The sequence below is a fragment of the Acipenser ruthenus genome, chromosome 13 (genome assembly GCF_902713425.1).
Source record: "Acipenser ruthenus chromosome 13, fAciRut3.2 maternal haplotype, whole genome shotgun sequence".
NCBI lineage: Eukaryota > Metazoa > Chordata > Actinopteri > Acipenseriformes > Acipenseridae > Acipenser > Acipenser ruthenus.
Window position 1 is genome coordinate 36,336,805 of NC_081201.1, and position 17,240 is coordinate 36,354,044.

Here is a 17,240-nt window from a genome sequence, read left to right on the forward strand (position 1 = left end):
GTCTTAACATAAGTCAAAATCAACGTTCCAGTTCGTCACCGATCTGTCACAGCAGATGTACCCCAAAAGGTTTCAGGTTGTCAACCTTTTTGATTGAGTCGCATGATATGCACTCGTGCACAGGACTGGAAATTGATTTCTAGTTGTTTGGCTATCTGAAATCCACCTGGCCTTAACCAGTAAAGCAGATGCTTATCTGAAACACCGAAAGGTAGACTTAGCATGAAATGGCAAAACAGGCCGACAGGCTTAAAACATGTTTTACAACTGTGGTGAAACTGAGGTGTATATTTTAAACTGACAGTGAATGACTGTATAGTTGTTATAACGAAGGTAATCGAGTTTATAAAACTAACTTGAGGAGTACCTCTCTGTTTCTCTCTGATAGCAGCGCCCCATGTGCCTTGTGTATTTTTTTATTTAGTATAGAATAAGACAGCAGCGTTGACGACTGTTGCTTTGTGTATATCCTACACAGTCGTCAGTAACTAGTTGTCTTCTTTTTTTTTTTTTTAGCTGAAACTGACACAGAAAGATAAATTTCGCTGTTGTCACCAACAGCAACCTGCTAGTGCTGCTGTCAACATAATTATTACAGTTACTTACATTAAACCCTTAAACAATGTTCATTCATCAGGACTTTAAAATTGTGGTCTTAAAAAGGGAAAAGGGAGACATTAATGATCTCTCTAAGGGACCAGGAGACATTTATGTGTGATTTTTCAATTAATTTGTTGCTTTTAAACTGAAGTTTGAATCACTTTGCCTTACAAAGGAGTTTTATTCTTCCACTCTGTTTTTATTAATCCCTCTGCCCTCGTGATTCACTTTTTAATTACAGCTTTTTTAAATTTCACTCAGGACTAGAACTTTGTCTTGCTGATTGTGTTTAACAAAACTTTTCCATGTACTGTTACGATATCTAAAGTCTTGAAGTTCGATGCAATTTATTCACACTGTCTGCTTTGAGTAATTTTTCTATTAATGGAAGGGCTTTGGTTGCCAAAGAGAAGAGAAATAAGCAGTGAAATACACTGCCCACATACTGCATGTTAAATAGAAAATACCTTGGCAGACAGTGTCAAGGATAGAATGCCTGTTTCATTTAAAGGCTTATCAAGGTTGTTCTTGGGAGCTTGTATACTCCTTTACAAAAAGACCTGCTTGCATTGATAAGTAGAAAAGAGTGATGCTTGGGGGGGGGGGGGGGGGGTAGTAGGCTAGGACACCAGTTCAGTGCCACCGATTCTTTTTTCTTGGCTTAGAATCTTTATTGCCTTTTAAAGCATGTAGGAGCATGCATTTTACATCTAATTAAAATAGTTCTGAAGCAATCTCCAGTGTCATTATGGCACAAATCTGTAATGAACTATTCCAGCACTGAAGATCTATAAAAGAGAAGTAACTAAAGACAGCAAAGGAGTAAACTCAGCTTTTGTGCCCACATATAATGTATATAAGCCATTTGTATTTATTTGTATTGCATTGTTACTTTGTGCTGAAATTGTATTCACATAGAGTAAGTTGAGGGGGTGAGGAACAGTCTGCAGCAGTTTTAGAGGAAACTCACCATCAGTGCATGGGTGGGTACATAGATTGACATCTGTTTAATAAGGACATTTATGATTTGCCTTATATAGCATGTTTTTTTTTTTTGTTTTTTTTTTATCTGGTTGCAAAGCTTAATTCAATGTCTAATTCAATGTCTTTTTGGCCTGAAAGACATGAATGTATCCTTCTATAGCACTTGAGTGGACTGGTACCTTGCACTCTCTCATAGACTTTGGATTCTATTCTTGCAGTGAAAGATGTGTAATTGGCATCTCCGCTCCACAAGCAAGGGCAAGTACATTAGCACAGTAGGACGTCGACCCATTGGGTGCATCCCTGGGACATTGAATATATATTACAGTCTTTAAAGTCCACAAGGATAAGCTCTGAATTTAGACATAGATGGGTTTACCCTAGGCACTAATTACCAAGTAGGTCAAGCAAAGCTCAGGTGAATGTCTGGACTCTGTGAAAGCTATTTAAAACATTTCCTTTGATTCCACTGTAAAGTACTGCATGAGCCACAAGGAATAGTGTTCTAGAATACCCAGCTGGGGCTATAAGGGTAGAGTAGTGAGCAAAGAGAGCCCAGACTTAGGCTGCTAGCCTGGACTTAGGAGCAGGCTGATACGGCCCAGACTTGGAAATTAGGATAGAAAAGAGATCCCCGACCAGGGAGCCGTCCAGCTCGGAAGAGAGGGGTTGGTCTCGAATGCTGCTAGCCCCAAGGATCTGAAAACACATAAGAGATCTCTGAGAGGCGCAGAGGCACCTCTCGAGGAGAGGAAATTGGTCCAGGTGCTGTTGGGACCTGAAAAGAAATTATAGTAAAGGGTTCCCTGACTGATCTGGTGCTGCCCTCGGATGACATGAGGCACAGACCTCTGAAGCCAGGAACAGAGGAGCATCCTGCAGGGAACCTGTAAAGAAACAGAGTAGATGGTTAGTCGGGCACTCGAGCACTGAGAGCATAAAGCGGGCCATGTCCTGAAAAGTTGGAGATAGAGCAGACCCTCACGTGATGAGGTAAGATAAGCGCATGAGCTGCAAAAGGATAGAGTGTGGCCGGGGGTCCCTTCTGACTCACGTGGTGAGAACCTCCCTTTAACAAAGGTGGAGGAAGCGTAGCTTGACCTAAGGTCGGGGAAGTGAGACTCACTTATCCCCCAGAGGAGACTGATGCAAAGGCACATGTGAAAAGAGGAGGAGGGGAGGAGAAGGAAAAAGCAAAAGCACTAGACAGAGAAGGTGTGTGTGACTGGGGTTTAAATAGGAAATTGGTAATTATAGACGGCGATGAAGGGCCCCAGCTCCCACCCCCCTGAATCTCGACCAAATGCTTAGATTTATTATCTTGAAATGTTTCTTCCGATATCTATAAAGATGATGCATTTGCAGCCTTTATACATATTTTAACCATTAACTATGAGTGCTAATGATGCATTTGAATTCCTTATACATTTTTTATCTGTCGATAGTTAGTCTTAAAAATTGAAGAGTTGTACTGCTGTGGAGCATGAAATGATATGGAGCTACGGAATATGAATCCAGATTCTTTATACAAAATGAAGTCTGCAGTTGATTTTCTTCATGACCAGTTGTCTTCATGAGCTTCTAAAATTTGCTAGGAGAGCACTCTCTATCTTTCAATGGAGGACTGAGGTCTACTGTTAAGCACTGAGATGAAAGCAGCAGAAGAATGTGAGCATTTGGTTATGTATGTGAATATCTGGATACTAACCATGCTGTGTGTTCTTGTTGTTCAACAGGATTTAAAGACAGTGCTGTCCTTCCCACCATACCCAGGGGAATTCCTCCACCCTGTTGTGTATGCATGCACGGCCGTCATGTTACTGTGCCTGTTCGCTTCTATTATTACCTACATCGTGCACCACAGGTAACTTCATAATCTTATATAATTAATTTATATATTATGGACATGTGCAATGTTCAGTGTTTTCCTTCACCATCTCGCTGATGGATGCCTCTTCTTCCTGTGTTTTTTGTGATCTTGTGATGTTGCATGAGCAAAAGGTGTTTGTTACCTTGGTTACCAGGTCTCTTGTCACTTCTCGTCATTGCACAGCAGCTCCCTCTATAAATGGAGAGCAGCCCTTATTACTCATGCATAAGAATACTCCTTCATTCATCCCCAGCTTTGGATGGAATCGTAAAGAGGCTGGTGACTGGGCTGAAGGAAATCTGTTCAACGCACACAGAATTTCACAGGGTATTTAATTGCAGCAACATATCCGAAGCTTCTGCACACTGTTAAGTGCCCTCTGGTTGCATTGACAACATCTTAAGCGAAACAAGAGAGTGTTGTATTTTTCACATTTACCTCACCCCAATGTTATTTGACAAGACAACCTGAGACCAAGGTAGAGGGGTGGTTTCTGGGAGATTTTTAAACCTGCATCGAAATTGCTGGGTAAAGTGAACCCACATATATCCACTCTCGGGGGAAGACACCTGGGAAGATACCAAGGATGTCAAGAATATTCCTGTTTTCGCAAAGTAGTAATAATCCTCATTCCTGTTAAACCCTGTTAAAAGCTTCAGTTTTGACCGGAATCCATGGTCCAGCCTTGGGGTGCTGAAAGGAGTGGGTCCAGTAATACCAGTGCAGGGTTTTCTGTCGCCTTGGCATTCCTGGAGCTGGTTAACACAGGCACTGGTCCTAGTCTTCATGGAAACCCAAAACACATATTACCTCTGATTTGAATCAGGTGCAAAAGCAAATGTTCTGAGAGGAATAAAATAATACAACTTGCAAGACAAATCGATATAAATGATAATTTAGGGTATAGGGTATGATAATATTTTAGAGCTTTGAAATGTTAGCGAAGTGTTAAACTTTGAGAATTTTGCCAAAACGATTAATCGTTGTCAAAAATATTCTGGTCTAATATAGGTTTTTTGTTTTTTCTTTCATTTTTTTCTTGTAATACAGTAGTTAATATAATATTAATCATTAAGACACAGGTGCAATCGGCAATTTCATAATTAAATATTGGATATGGAATTCTAAATGCAAGAAGCAAGTGCATATTTTCTTACATGGTAATATATGAGCTGAGAAAACTGTTATTAAAAAACTATTATTAAAAAAGCAAGATTCAAAAGAACGTAGACTCTTCATGGAAGACCTGCTACGACTGAAAGCACACGTTCCTTAATCGATCAGTGAATCGAGGCTCGCAAAATTCAGCACAAGCCATGGCACTCATCAAGTGATCCAGTTTCTCATCTCTATTAAGACAAAAAGCTAATACTGGATGTATTATTATTTTTTATTTTTTGTATTTTCTGTCCCTTTTGGTAGCACAATCCGCATCAGTAGAAAGGGCTGGCACATGCTTCTCAACTTCTGTTTCCACACTGCCCTTACCTTTGCCGTGTTTGCTGGAGGCATCAACCGTATAAAATACCCCATCATCTGCCAAGCAGTAAGTATAGTAATTGATTATTGCTGTACAGTATACATTAGGACATGCATCCATTGAAATGCTATTCATTACTGTGGTGTACGTTTTAGTATAGTACTTAATTCATTTCTGTAGGGAGACAGAGTGAAAAGTTGTAATTTGATGGTGTGTGAGACAAATAATATGATTTTGTTTTCCAGCCTACTAAATATTTTATCATCATTAGTATTTCTGCCTCTAGGGATTCTCTCTGCACCTGATGTTAACAGCGTAATGCCTGCTATTTAACTTGTGTGTCCTGGAAGGCTTTGCGCAGATGTATTTGTTATTTTAATTAGCATTTGTTTCGTATCTTCAGGGTCTTTGGTTTGAATGAGTTTGTTCAACAGTTAGTTTCTACTGACAATGCTCCTGTTCAAAAACGATACATTACATGCACAGAGAAAGGTGGTAGTATATTGCAACTGATTAAACTACACTGATTGTGAAATATGAGCATCTGTGCCTGGGGGTCCTGTTCAATTAAAACAAAACAAAAAAGAAAAGCTGTATTGTTCCCATGTAATTGTAGTTTAACAAAACAAAGCAGTACATCTAAATGTGACATTCTTTGTTTCTGACTCCCAGGGTCTTACTCAAATGTATTTTAACTTGGTTATATATATATATATATATATATATATATATATATATATATATATATATATATATATATATATTAACATGAATACCTTGGGGATAAAATAGTTTTGTCAATATTTACATATATAAAACAAGCACAATCTAATTTAAACATTGCATTGGTTTTAAAGGTTGTGTGTTGGCTTTTTTTTTTTGATTGTTTGTTATCATGTAACTAAATTTATATAAATAGTGTTAAGAGCTATGATGTTGAATAACTGTTTTGTATTCAGTGCTGCTGAGTGATTTTTTTTTATTTAGATTTTTTTAAACCGTATCTCATTTTGAAATGAATGCATTCATTCAAATCAAACAACAGAATAAGCAGGCAAATTGCACTGTTCACAATTACGCCTGCGCTGAACTGACGAGGCTATTCTACCAACGAGTTGTTTAATTTATGTTTAAGTATACATTCTTTCACAGAAATGGTGTTGTTAATATAAAACGAATAACCCACAGTGATTCCTCATTCTTGGAATAACTACAGTACTGAGGTACTCTGTCTGTTTCTGTTATTAAACCTCATGGAAGCAAAAAATCACATGTGTCTTCTAACCTCTAGTACTGGAGAACACAAATACTTTTGCAGTTTAAACTCATGGATATGACCCAATTAATCTTAATTAAACACATTCAACAGTCGTAATTAAAGCTATGCAATGCACTGGGTGCATTTAACTTTGGGGTTACTCTGACATTCTCTGTGGCAGCTGCACATGGCATTAATCACCTGCCTCTTTAATTTGCCTTTAGCTGTCTTGTTCCTTATAGTTTACATTGACACAATTGAACAACAAGTTGGATAAATCATTAGAAGAACAATCTTCAAGCCTGTTTCAGTGGTTTTCATTAATTGTTTGCTCTCCAATTAATCTCTAATGTTTCACGTGTTCAAGCAAAATGTCAAGATGTTGCTGGAAAAGACTAATTTGGCATGATCAATGAAAGACTAGAAGGTGTGATCAGGATATGTGACTAATATAAAAGAATTAGCTGAGCTGATGCAAGCTGGTAATTGCTTCAGCAAATATACACACCAAAAAAAGAGAATGCAGTATATTTGATGAGATCCATCTCTCTACATAATTTAAAAAATAATGGTAGATATAATTAGTATGAATAATTGTAATAAGAACTACCAGTACATTTGGTCCAACTTACCTAGTATTACATTTTACTGTAAAAATATAATTGAAATGCCAATATTTACCAGATCTGATTGATATCAGCCACTTCAATATCATACAATAATATGACTAATTGAAATGTTTATTAGATGCTATGATGTTAACAATTCAATAATAAACAAGATTTCTAATAGGGCACCCAGAGATCCACATTCTGAACATGCGATTTGCTCTGTTTTGATATAGGTTGGCGTAGTCTTGCATTATTCAACCCTTTCTACTATGCTTTGGCTTGGAGTTACAGCAAGGAATATTTATAAACAAGTAACAAAGAAACCCCTACAGTTGTCGGATGGAGACCAACCTCCTCAACCCAAGCAGTCAATGCTAAGGTAATGAGATATATTGTTGTGTTAATCATGCTGTGTGCATTAAGGGCCTTACAGTCAGATGAAGCAAGGTACCCCGGGGTATATTTTCAAATTGTTTACTCCAGTCTTTGATTTACTCTACATGAATGATGTGATCATACTCCATAACTTATAAACAAACAAATATACTGCTTAAAAGATTATTATTTGTTGTTGGGTTTAAGTTTTGTAAAATCCACCATTCAAAAAAATGAAGTGAATTAACGACTGGAGTAAATTCTTTGAAAAATATAACCGCCATTTTTTGTTTTCAGTGTTCAAACCAATGGCTGTTTTGTAAAGGGATGTCAATGCCTGATTTGTTCTCGGTAGCATTTTCCATGCCCCTTGTTAACAAGTATACTTCTGTCTCAGTAAGAGGACGGCCCTTCAATTTGTCCCTTGAATTTGATGCTATGGAACAATGCCAAATGTACCAAACTGGCGCTGGCCTACCCCTCCAGGGGTTCCACACTAAGAATGGGCATTTCCAAAATCTAGAAAAGTATAGAACGATGACGCTATGATGACATACATTCTTTTGAAAAAAATCATGGTAGAACAAAGCCAACCATGCAATATGAGATATAAAAGCATTTCTTATTTTCATCCTTGGTGATTCATTTTGCAGCAGAATGTAATGCCAGAATATCATAATAGTTTCTGTGCAACCGGGAGGCACTGGAATTATTCAGATACTTCTTACTATTTTAAATAGTTTTACAGGATGTAACCTTTTTACATTTAAATTGAATGACTACAAGCTTACTTTGCTATATGACTTACTTTTTTAATAATATAATGGATAATTATGGTATAAAATGCTTAACCGCAATATGAAATAAATGTGTGTTTGTTTTCAACTCTGTATATTTAGCTGCTGTGGGGAATTAGTGGCTTCCACTTGTTGCAAGTGCATTGGTATTTCTGCTTTGGAACTAGGTTTGGATGAGGATCTCTGCTTACTGTGTAGCTTACTAGGCATTACTGCAACTGCTTATGCATGTCTTTTATTTCTGCAGCATATATGCTATGTGTAAAATGCTGCTTGTCACAATGTGCAACAAAGGCAAACATTATTGTCAGAGAGGTTGTTGATCAGTCAAACAAAATGCAAGTAACATAGAATAATTTGCAATAAGTATTACCATATGGGATGTTCCTAAGACATTAAACCTACTGCAATAACACCTATTCAAGATGTCTTTCAGTAGTGGCTATCCATAATCATATCCTTTGCATGATAACTAAACCCCTTCAATGTCAGATTCATGGAACAGTCCTCTTTATGAAACAGAATTACACTGAAGCAAAAAAACACAGCACTAAATGCAACACTTTTTCTAAAGGGCAGGAAGGCATCACAGGTTATAAGGTCTTGCCCCAACAACTGTTTACACCAAAAACCTGTGGGCAAACTGTTCTTTTTCAGAAAGCAACATGCAATTCCTTCAAGATTTATGAAGAAAGAGACTACACAAAAAGGGCATTAATACAGCCATAGAAATATTGCAGCCTCTGCAGTGGTCAAATAAAGCAAATGTATTCCATGTCAAAGACTTTAGAATTGAAAAGAACAAGGCTCTCGGGCTGGGGACTAACAGCAGCAATTAACCTTGTGCAGAATATTACTGGATATACTGTGAAGTAGTTTTCTTAACCTAGCAGGTTTTTTTTAATGCAAATTACAATACAGTAATTACTAATTACAATAATTGCAGCGTGTTTCATATACAATTGCTCCCAAATATAGATCACATACTTCCTCCCTGCAAGTCAGAAAACATCCTGTTTTAAAGGTTTGGGTGGCGACACATTCTCAAATACAGTACTTTCTAAAAATGAGTCACTTTTACACCTTACTTATACCCTGCTGAAGTCTATTCCATTGAGCTAACATTGTATTGGGATTCACTTGACCAAATGTGCTTTTGCTGATCTTCAGCAGTAAAGAAATGATGCATTACATGACTATGCTATAATATTCAGGTACAACTGCCATACTACTTCTTGTCCAATTGTAAACTCAACCCCTCTGCTTCCCATAAGAGACAAATTTCATAGAGGGAACAAGGAACAGGATTTCATTACCCTGTACACTTCCACGATATCTTCTTTACATTTTCTGTGCGTGTGCATTGTGTTTTAAATGAAATGTATAAAACATGATGCTGGCAAAAGAGATATTTACAGTGCAGTTATTGTGAATTCTTATATATACTGTATATATAAGCCAACTTCCCAATGTTTCGGTATGTTTTCATACCTTTGTTAAGGGAAAGTGTGTACAGTGTAGTATAAAATGGTAGATGCAATAACACCACCAACACTTTATGCCTGGCAAAAGTCTGCTTATATCCCTTTATGAATGTTTTTTTAAATAGTTTGCAGAGAAATGTTATTTGAATATTCTAACTGTAGTAATGTTTGGTTGCGGTACTATGGCCAAACAGTCCCTAAAAGACTATGATCGCGATCCAGCTATGTTTCCATTCAGACATATTTCAGGCATCTTCAAAAACAAGCATTTGTCTGAATTTGTTTTCCTGATGAGAACTGAAAGGTTAATGGCGCTTCTGTCCTTACAAGAACATCTTGGTGGTAATTGACTTTCTGAAGGTAGAGTGCGGTGCCCTATGATGCAGTTAGGCTTGATTCAGCAGGGTCTGCAATTTTGCACTGATTAAACCACATGCCTATAATAGAAGCAAATCACTTAAGGACAGTTTGTCACTTGCTTGTTTTATTTCTCATATCTAGTAATGAGCACTGTAACAGATAGGACATTGCAGACCCACTTGTTGTAGCTTATTGGAACTGAAAAACTCAAAAGGCAAATGTTTACTTATTATCAGCAATTCTTTGCTGACAGCAGTTAAAAAAAGACATGAAAAGCAATCACAATTTATCAGGCATGTGCAGAAACAACAGCACGGTTGGTTTTGTTTTAATGAAACGATAAAACAAACAGCTACAGTTATTCATTTGTACAATTATAACTGTTTAATTTTATTGCAAAATTATTTCAGACAGAGCAATTATTTATTTTCATATTATAACATGCACTTTTCAGCAAGTGTTACTAAATTCTTTCAAAGAATATTACCTTTAAAAACAACAACACATTGAATGTACATTGTACAGTAGCAGTCTTCCGTGTACTGTAATAAGCAGGAAAGTCAGCAGCATCCAGTCATCCAAAAAGGGCTCTGCACCAGTTCATTGGACATTAAAGAAAACTAAAATGTAGTTGCAGCAGTAAAGGCATATTGTTTAAAGTCTTGGGTATTTATGAAAATACTTAATCTGTCTGATATTTAAAACTTTTAAGTACAAACATTTAAACATTACAATCAACTCCCTCTGTTCTGACCAGAATTTATTTAGTCTATGTCAAAATGCAGTATTCTACAGTAGATGCGATGTAATAGGGTTCAAAATGAATGTCTGAAGTTTGGTGATATGGATCAGAGAAAATATGTATTGTATTCTAAAAAAGGTATTGCCAATGTCGACCCAGGGGACTTTTTCAACCTGAAAAAAGAAACAAGGACCAGGGGTCACAAATTGAGAATTAGATAAGGGGCATTCAGAACAGAAAATAGGAGGCCATTTTTTACACAGAGAATTGTGAGAGTCTGGAACCAACTCCCCAGTAATGTTGTTGAAGCTGACACCCTAGGATCCTTCAAGAAGCTGCTTGGAGATTCTGGGATCAATAAGCTACTAACAACCAAACGAGCAAGATGGGCTGAATGGCCTCCTCTCGTTTGTAAACTGTCTTATGTTCTTATGTGTGTAGCTCTTAAACGTACTGTTTCGTTGAATCTCTGTTGTTTGACTCTGTTCTGTGTGCATTTGTATTTAACAAAGAGCATGAATTGGAAATTTAAATGCATGTTATACAATAAAAACCAAGGCTTTTTAAAACATTTCTTACCTCATTTTTCAAACTTTTATTTTCTACACTTTACTTTCACTCTGATGAAGCCATCCAGTATGACTACACTCACTTCCTGTGTTACATGTAATAAGACCCCGAGTGACACAATATACAGAAGGGTTCCTATGCTATGTGCAACATGTACCACGAACAGTAGGTTCAGGTGGGGTCTTATTCCTATAAGCTGTTTTAAAGTGAGAGGAAAACAACAAAATAAACAGAAAAACTGATTTAGTGAAAATGAGAGGTAAGAAATTGCCTTTAAGGGTTTGAAGACACATGAATTTTGTATTAACAGTGATCTCTCTCTCTCTCTTATATATATATATATATATATATATATATATATGTATATATATGTGTGTGTGTGTATATATATATATATATATATATATATATATATATATATATATATATATATATATATATTTTTTTTTTTTTTTTTTTTCCACAGGTTTTATTTAGTTAGTGGGGGGATCCCTTTTCTTATATGTGGGATCACAGCAGCTATCAACATCAACAATTATGGGAGTGGAGAGGATGCCTTATAGTAAGTACATATTATATGTTGTATCTGCAATAATAAATCATTAAAATAAAACTTTATTTTACAAATTATTATAACAAATGTAATGGAAGCAGTATGTGTGAAACAACTCTTTGACAGGATCTGGGTGATCAGTCCAAATACAATACAGATTAGCATTCCCACAGGCTCTGTTCAATCTTGTTTAAGAAAGGCACTCAGGATTTGCAAGACATTATAAATATAAACACATTTAACTTTGGCTTTCAAGCAAGTTATAGCTTTGATCAATGTTAACAAATAGCTGAATACAATATTCATAGAGCTACATGATGTCAAATCATGGGCCATTGTTTTTAATCATTTATATGATTTTCTTTAAGGTTAGATCACATATTTAGTCAGCAGTGTATTAAGAGCTTGTATTATTTATCAGTCCTTATATATCTCTTACTGTTACAGCTGCTGGATGGCATGGGAGCCAAGCCTTGGTGCATTTTACGGTCCAGTGGCGTTCATTGTGCTTGTTACTTGCCTCTACTTCCTCTGCACATTTATCCAACTGAAGCGTCACCCTGAACGGAAATATGAACTGAAAGAAATGACAGAGGAGCAGCAGAGATTAGCCAGTACTGAAGTAGGCCATTGTCACATGACAGCTTCAGGGTCATTGTCACAGGCCACTTGCTCAATGATTTCTGCATCAATGTTGGAAAACGAGCATTCATTTAAAGCCCAGCTTCGATCTGCAGCTTTTACCTTGTTCTTATTTCTGGCCACATGGACGTTTGGGGCTCTTGCAGTCTCTCAGGGTCATTTCTTGGACATGATTTTTAGCTGTTTATACGGGGCTTTCTCAGTAACATTAGGACTTTTCATTTTGATCCATCACTGTGCAAAGAGAGATGACGTTTGGCATTGTTGGTGGTCTTGTTGCCCATCAAGACGAAACACTTACTCCACGCAGGGCAACGCCCGCCCAAAAGCAAATGTTAATGGAGAAACACAGGTCCATTCGCATTGTGTCCTGGATTCTCCTTGTCCTGGTAAGGCAGTAACAGGCTTTAACCATTCAACCTCCGGACACTGTAAATTAACTAACCTTCAGGCTGTCCAAAACCATGTCAGTTGCCTTTCCCCCATCACACCGTGCTGTGCCAGCATGCACAGCAAACATCTCCTCGATGATGAGCCTCACATTCATGTACATTCAGAGGAAAGCTTCAGACCCAGTATGCACATTCACAGATGTCTGAAAAGCAGAACTAAACCAAGGCACTTTACTCAACACAGGACTGCAGGAGACCGGGAGTATGCTTATCATATTCCTTCCAGTATCGATGGGAGCATACACAGCTCACATACAGACAGCCCACACAGCACACATGATGGGCATACGTGCCACAGGCGGGCATGCTGTCTAAAAGGTGAACTGTTCCCTACAACAAGCCAGCCAGAAAGCAGTGATGCCAGCACTGTTGTGTGTGGGTGCAGTAAAATGCCCGATGATGACACTGTGCACCATGCAGCTCATTTAGAGATGCATCCACGGAGACAATCCTCTCCTCAAAACCCACCCAACCAGAATGGAATACTAAAGGGAAGCTTGCACGAAGGGCTCATCTACAGTTCGGATAGTACAGGAAACATAAGAACTGGCCCATGGAAAAATGAAACTACTGTGTAGTTCATGGACTTCAGTTATACGCTACCTGCCACCACCTTTGAAATAACTCAGCAGTCAGTACATGTACATTTTTATATTGCTTTTGCATCTGTTTACATGTTTTTATTGTACAAATATTCCACATTGTATCTTTGTCTAACCCAGCGGTTTCCAAACTTTTTGAGCAGAAGTTCACCTTTTCCTATAAATGTAGGTTTGAGGAGAATAACCACGCTAAAGTCGCTGCACTTCTTCATTGTTTTAGAAACCGAAAGGCGCCACAGCTAGCGGATGTTATATAAATGTTGTTCTGATAATTTTTTTTTTTTTGGTTCCTGGGTAGTAAGTGTTATTTCCTAATTGCTTATGCCTCAAAAGTATAGAAAATGGCTATTATTCCCCTCAAACTTTGCTTTTGTGACCAGGACAGTGATATTTTGAAATTTACCTATTTTCCAGAACATTCCAGATAGATTCAGTGCTGAGTAAACTTGGAGTAACTTCTAGAACTTTCCAGTAATCTAAATAGTAGTATAAATACAGGGGCCTTAAGCCCACCAGTTCAGTTTAGTTCCAGCTGCCTAAGTGGATACATATCTGCATTTTTCTGAGATGGCATCAAGGTCATAGGAGACTTCAAAATGGTGGCATTCCTGATGGGTCTCCAAGGCGGTTTTACCAAGTTTCCCTGCTATCTTTGCCTTTGGGACAGCAGGGACACCAAGGCGCACTACCACAGGCGGGACTGGCCATAGCGGACCGAGTTCTCTGTGGGGAGGAACAACGTCAAGTGGGAGCCACTGGTGGACCCCCGGAAGGTGCTGATGCCACCACTGCACATCAAATTGGGCCTTATGAAAGAATTTGTTAGAGCTCTAGATAAGGAGTCAGCAGCCTTCAAGTATCTTCAAGACTTCTTCCCTAAGCTGTCTGAGGCAAAGGTCAAAGCCGGTGTCTTCGTCGGACCACAGATAAAGAAGATCCTGGAGTGCAATGAATTCCCCAAGGAGCTCACTAGTAAGGAGAAAGCGGCTTGGAACAGCTTTGTCGCAGTGGTTCGGGGCTTCCTGGGCAATCACAAGGCCGAAAACTATGTGGAGCTGGTTGAGACTCTGGTGAAGAACTACGGCACAATGGGCTGTAGGACATCCCTCAAAGTCCATATCCTTGATGCTCATCTTGATAAATTCAAGGAGAACATGGGAGTGTACTCGGAGGAGCAAGGTGAGCGCTTCCACCAGGATATACTGGACTTTGAACGCCGCTACCAAGGACAGTATAACGAGAACATGATGGGAGACTACATTTGGGGGCTGATTCGTGAAAGTGATTTACAGTATAATCGTAAATCTCGAAAAACTACTCACTTCTAAATCTTTTGTAGTCAGTTTTGTATTACTTTAGTATAAATACATGTTAATTTGGATTCATATGTTGTTTTTTTCTGACTTTATGTTAACGAAAAGACACAAATTCGCCCGTTTTCTCATTAGAAATAGGTAAATTTCACAAAAGCAAAGTTTGTGGGGAGTAATAGCCATTTTCTATACTTTTGAGGCATAAGCAATTAGGAAATAACACTTACTACCCAGGAACAAAAATTGTGTTACATAGTGTAATTACATGATATTGTAAATATGTTGTTAATATTGTAAAAAAATAACATACACACTTTTGAACCCCCCCCCCCCCCCCCCGTTTGAAAACCGCTGGTCTAATTTCCAGTATACTTTAACCCTTTACTGGAAGAATGACAAATGGCACATAAGGTAAGAATACATTTAAAATAAGGTCACATTATTTTTATAAAAATGAGCTATAATAAGAAGCTATTTAAACAGGCAGTGTTCTCAGAGTGGCAGTGTCAAATAATCCTATCATTATATATTACACATTTACATATTGCACACACCAGCATTTTATCTATATAAGGTCATATATAAAGTACTGTGAAACATGATAAAGGAAAAAAAAGAAGAGTTTAGTAATAATAATGATTCATAGGCTTTTACAGTATAGGTTTTTCATAGCGGTCAGTTATATGTACAGAAAGAAACCCTGCCTCTGTATGCTGCTTAGCATGTAAAAGATTACATTAGGTATTCAGTCTGTGTAACATGTCACTATCCTGTTGAAAACAAGTATTAAATAACATTGCATTGTCACCGTTAAATCTGTGATGCTTTAATGGTTGTATCTTGCATGGCACAAGTCAGGGTATACCATTCGCTGTGTTCTAGTGTTCCATGTGAAAAATGGCAGCATTGTGAAAAAATAACGAACTACACTATCTAACGTGGTACTACATGTGTGTAAAATCAATATAAAAGCTCTATTTGAGGTCAGCGCTAACAGTTGTTCATTTTCTTATACAGCGCATGCAGTGCTTGTTGTGCAGTATGTGACTTTGTGCAGTGTTTTTAGCAGTAGCTTCCAGTAAATGCGTTCCACGTGAGTTGAGTCACTCTATACTTGCCGAGTACCTGTACTATTTTGAAAGGAACAACGTTCTTTCAGTATTTTGTTTGGCTTCAATCGTTTCAGTATTTTAAAGTTTTTTTTTTTTTTTTTTTTTTTTTTTGTTTAAGCCATTCCGTTGAATATGAAAAGATGACTTTTAAAATGAATTGTCACAGTTGTTTACACTTTCTGCATGGATGTTAATTGTGTCTACTGTGTTCGGAAATAAAAGCTATAGATTAGAAAAGATTCAGCTGTCATATTTGCATGGTCAGGAAGAGGTAATTATTTATGACTGAATGAGGAAAGAAACCATGCTAGGGGAGGTAAAAGTATTATGTTGTCCCATTAATTTGATTTAGCATGATAATGAAAATGTTCCTATATCATGTAGATATAATCAGTTTTAATAAATACATTTTTGTATAAACATGTTAGATATATTATTTAATTTGAAAAAAATGTAAAACACAAATGTCATATAATAGAATTAGACCCAAAGGGTTATGCTCAGTATCTGAGTAAAAAGCATTTTTTTTTTCCTTGTAGATTTGTTAAATCTTGACATACATTGTAAAATGTCCCATTACACATTGTATGCATTCTTCTCTGTTTTTCCCATGGTTACAAATATATAAAGCCTGCTTACAGATGCCAATGCAAGAATATTTTGTTTTTTATGCATATTGTACATTTTGAAAGCAAAATAAGATTGTTTTCAGTGTGCTTTTTGTATTATAAACCATTTTGTCATCAGACTTCGCACCACTGTTCTGTAGAGCTGGTCAGAAATCTGGTGTAAGGATGAAGCAGTGATACTGTAACAAATCCCAAAGTCAGTTTTCCACTTTTCTACATCTTCACTGATTCCAATAAATGTATTTTTTCACCGTAAGCCAATACTGTTTTAGTCTATTAGTAATTAATTTAAAAAAAAAAGCTTTTGAAGTCGTTAAGAACAAGGTTGCAAACTGTTTTCACTTAATCACTCAGTGTATATTAAAAAATGTCACAAAGTGGTGACAAACCAAAATGTACAGTGTTCTGTGCCTTTAGTGAGACAAGTAAGGTTTTAAAAGCCATTTTACATTTTAGTTTTTAATATACTGAAATTATAGATCAGGGATGGTACAGCCATGGCCCTTCATTGGTATTGTAGCTTTTCATTATTAATTTATACCTGTTATATATAATTTTTATTTTTTTCAAGCAGCACTAGAAAACTGACCAAAGAATTATTATTACATGGTTTCTGTTGGCAGAAACCTGAAAAAAATACAGAAGTGAGAACATCACAATTAACAGTAAGAAAGTATTTATTGTGATTAATAGCTGTGGGAGTAAGCATGAATTACAGATGACGTTTCAGTGTATATCTGATTAGTCCTAATGCACGCATGGGGAATAGCAGACTAATTCATTTGAAATCCATTCCCATAGCTTTA

General features: G+C 37.1%; 1 protein-coding gene across 3 annotated transcripts in view; it reads left to right on the top strand.

Annotated features, from left to right (window-relative positions):
* The window catches only part of LOC117417637 (adhesion G protein-coupled receptor A3-like), an 80,787-nt gene extending 64,334 nt beyond the window's left edge, over positions 1-16,453 (top strand). For all 3 annotated transcript variants that reach the window (XM_058985245.1, XM_034029786.3, XM_034029787.3), the window contains 5 exons: positions 3,321-3,448; positions 4,877-5,000; positions 7,037-7,182; positions 11,598-11,693; positions 12,132-16,453. In XM_058985245.1, the coding sequence (XP_058841228.1) occupies positions 3,321-3,448; positions 4,877-5,000; positions 7,037-7,182; positions 11,598-11,693; positions 12,132-13,356 (1,719 nt within the window). In that variant the 3' untranslated portion in view covers positions 13,357-16,453. The remainder of the gene's footprint in view (positions 1-3,320; positions 3,449-4,876; positions 5,001-7,036; positions 7,183-11,597; positions 11,694-12,131) is intronic.
* Positions 16,454-17,240: the final 787 nt, after the last annotated feature.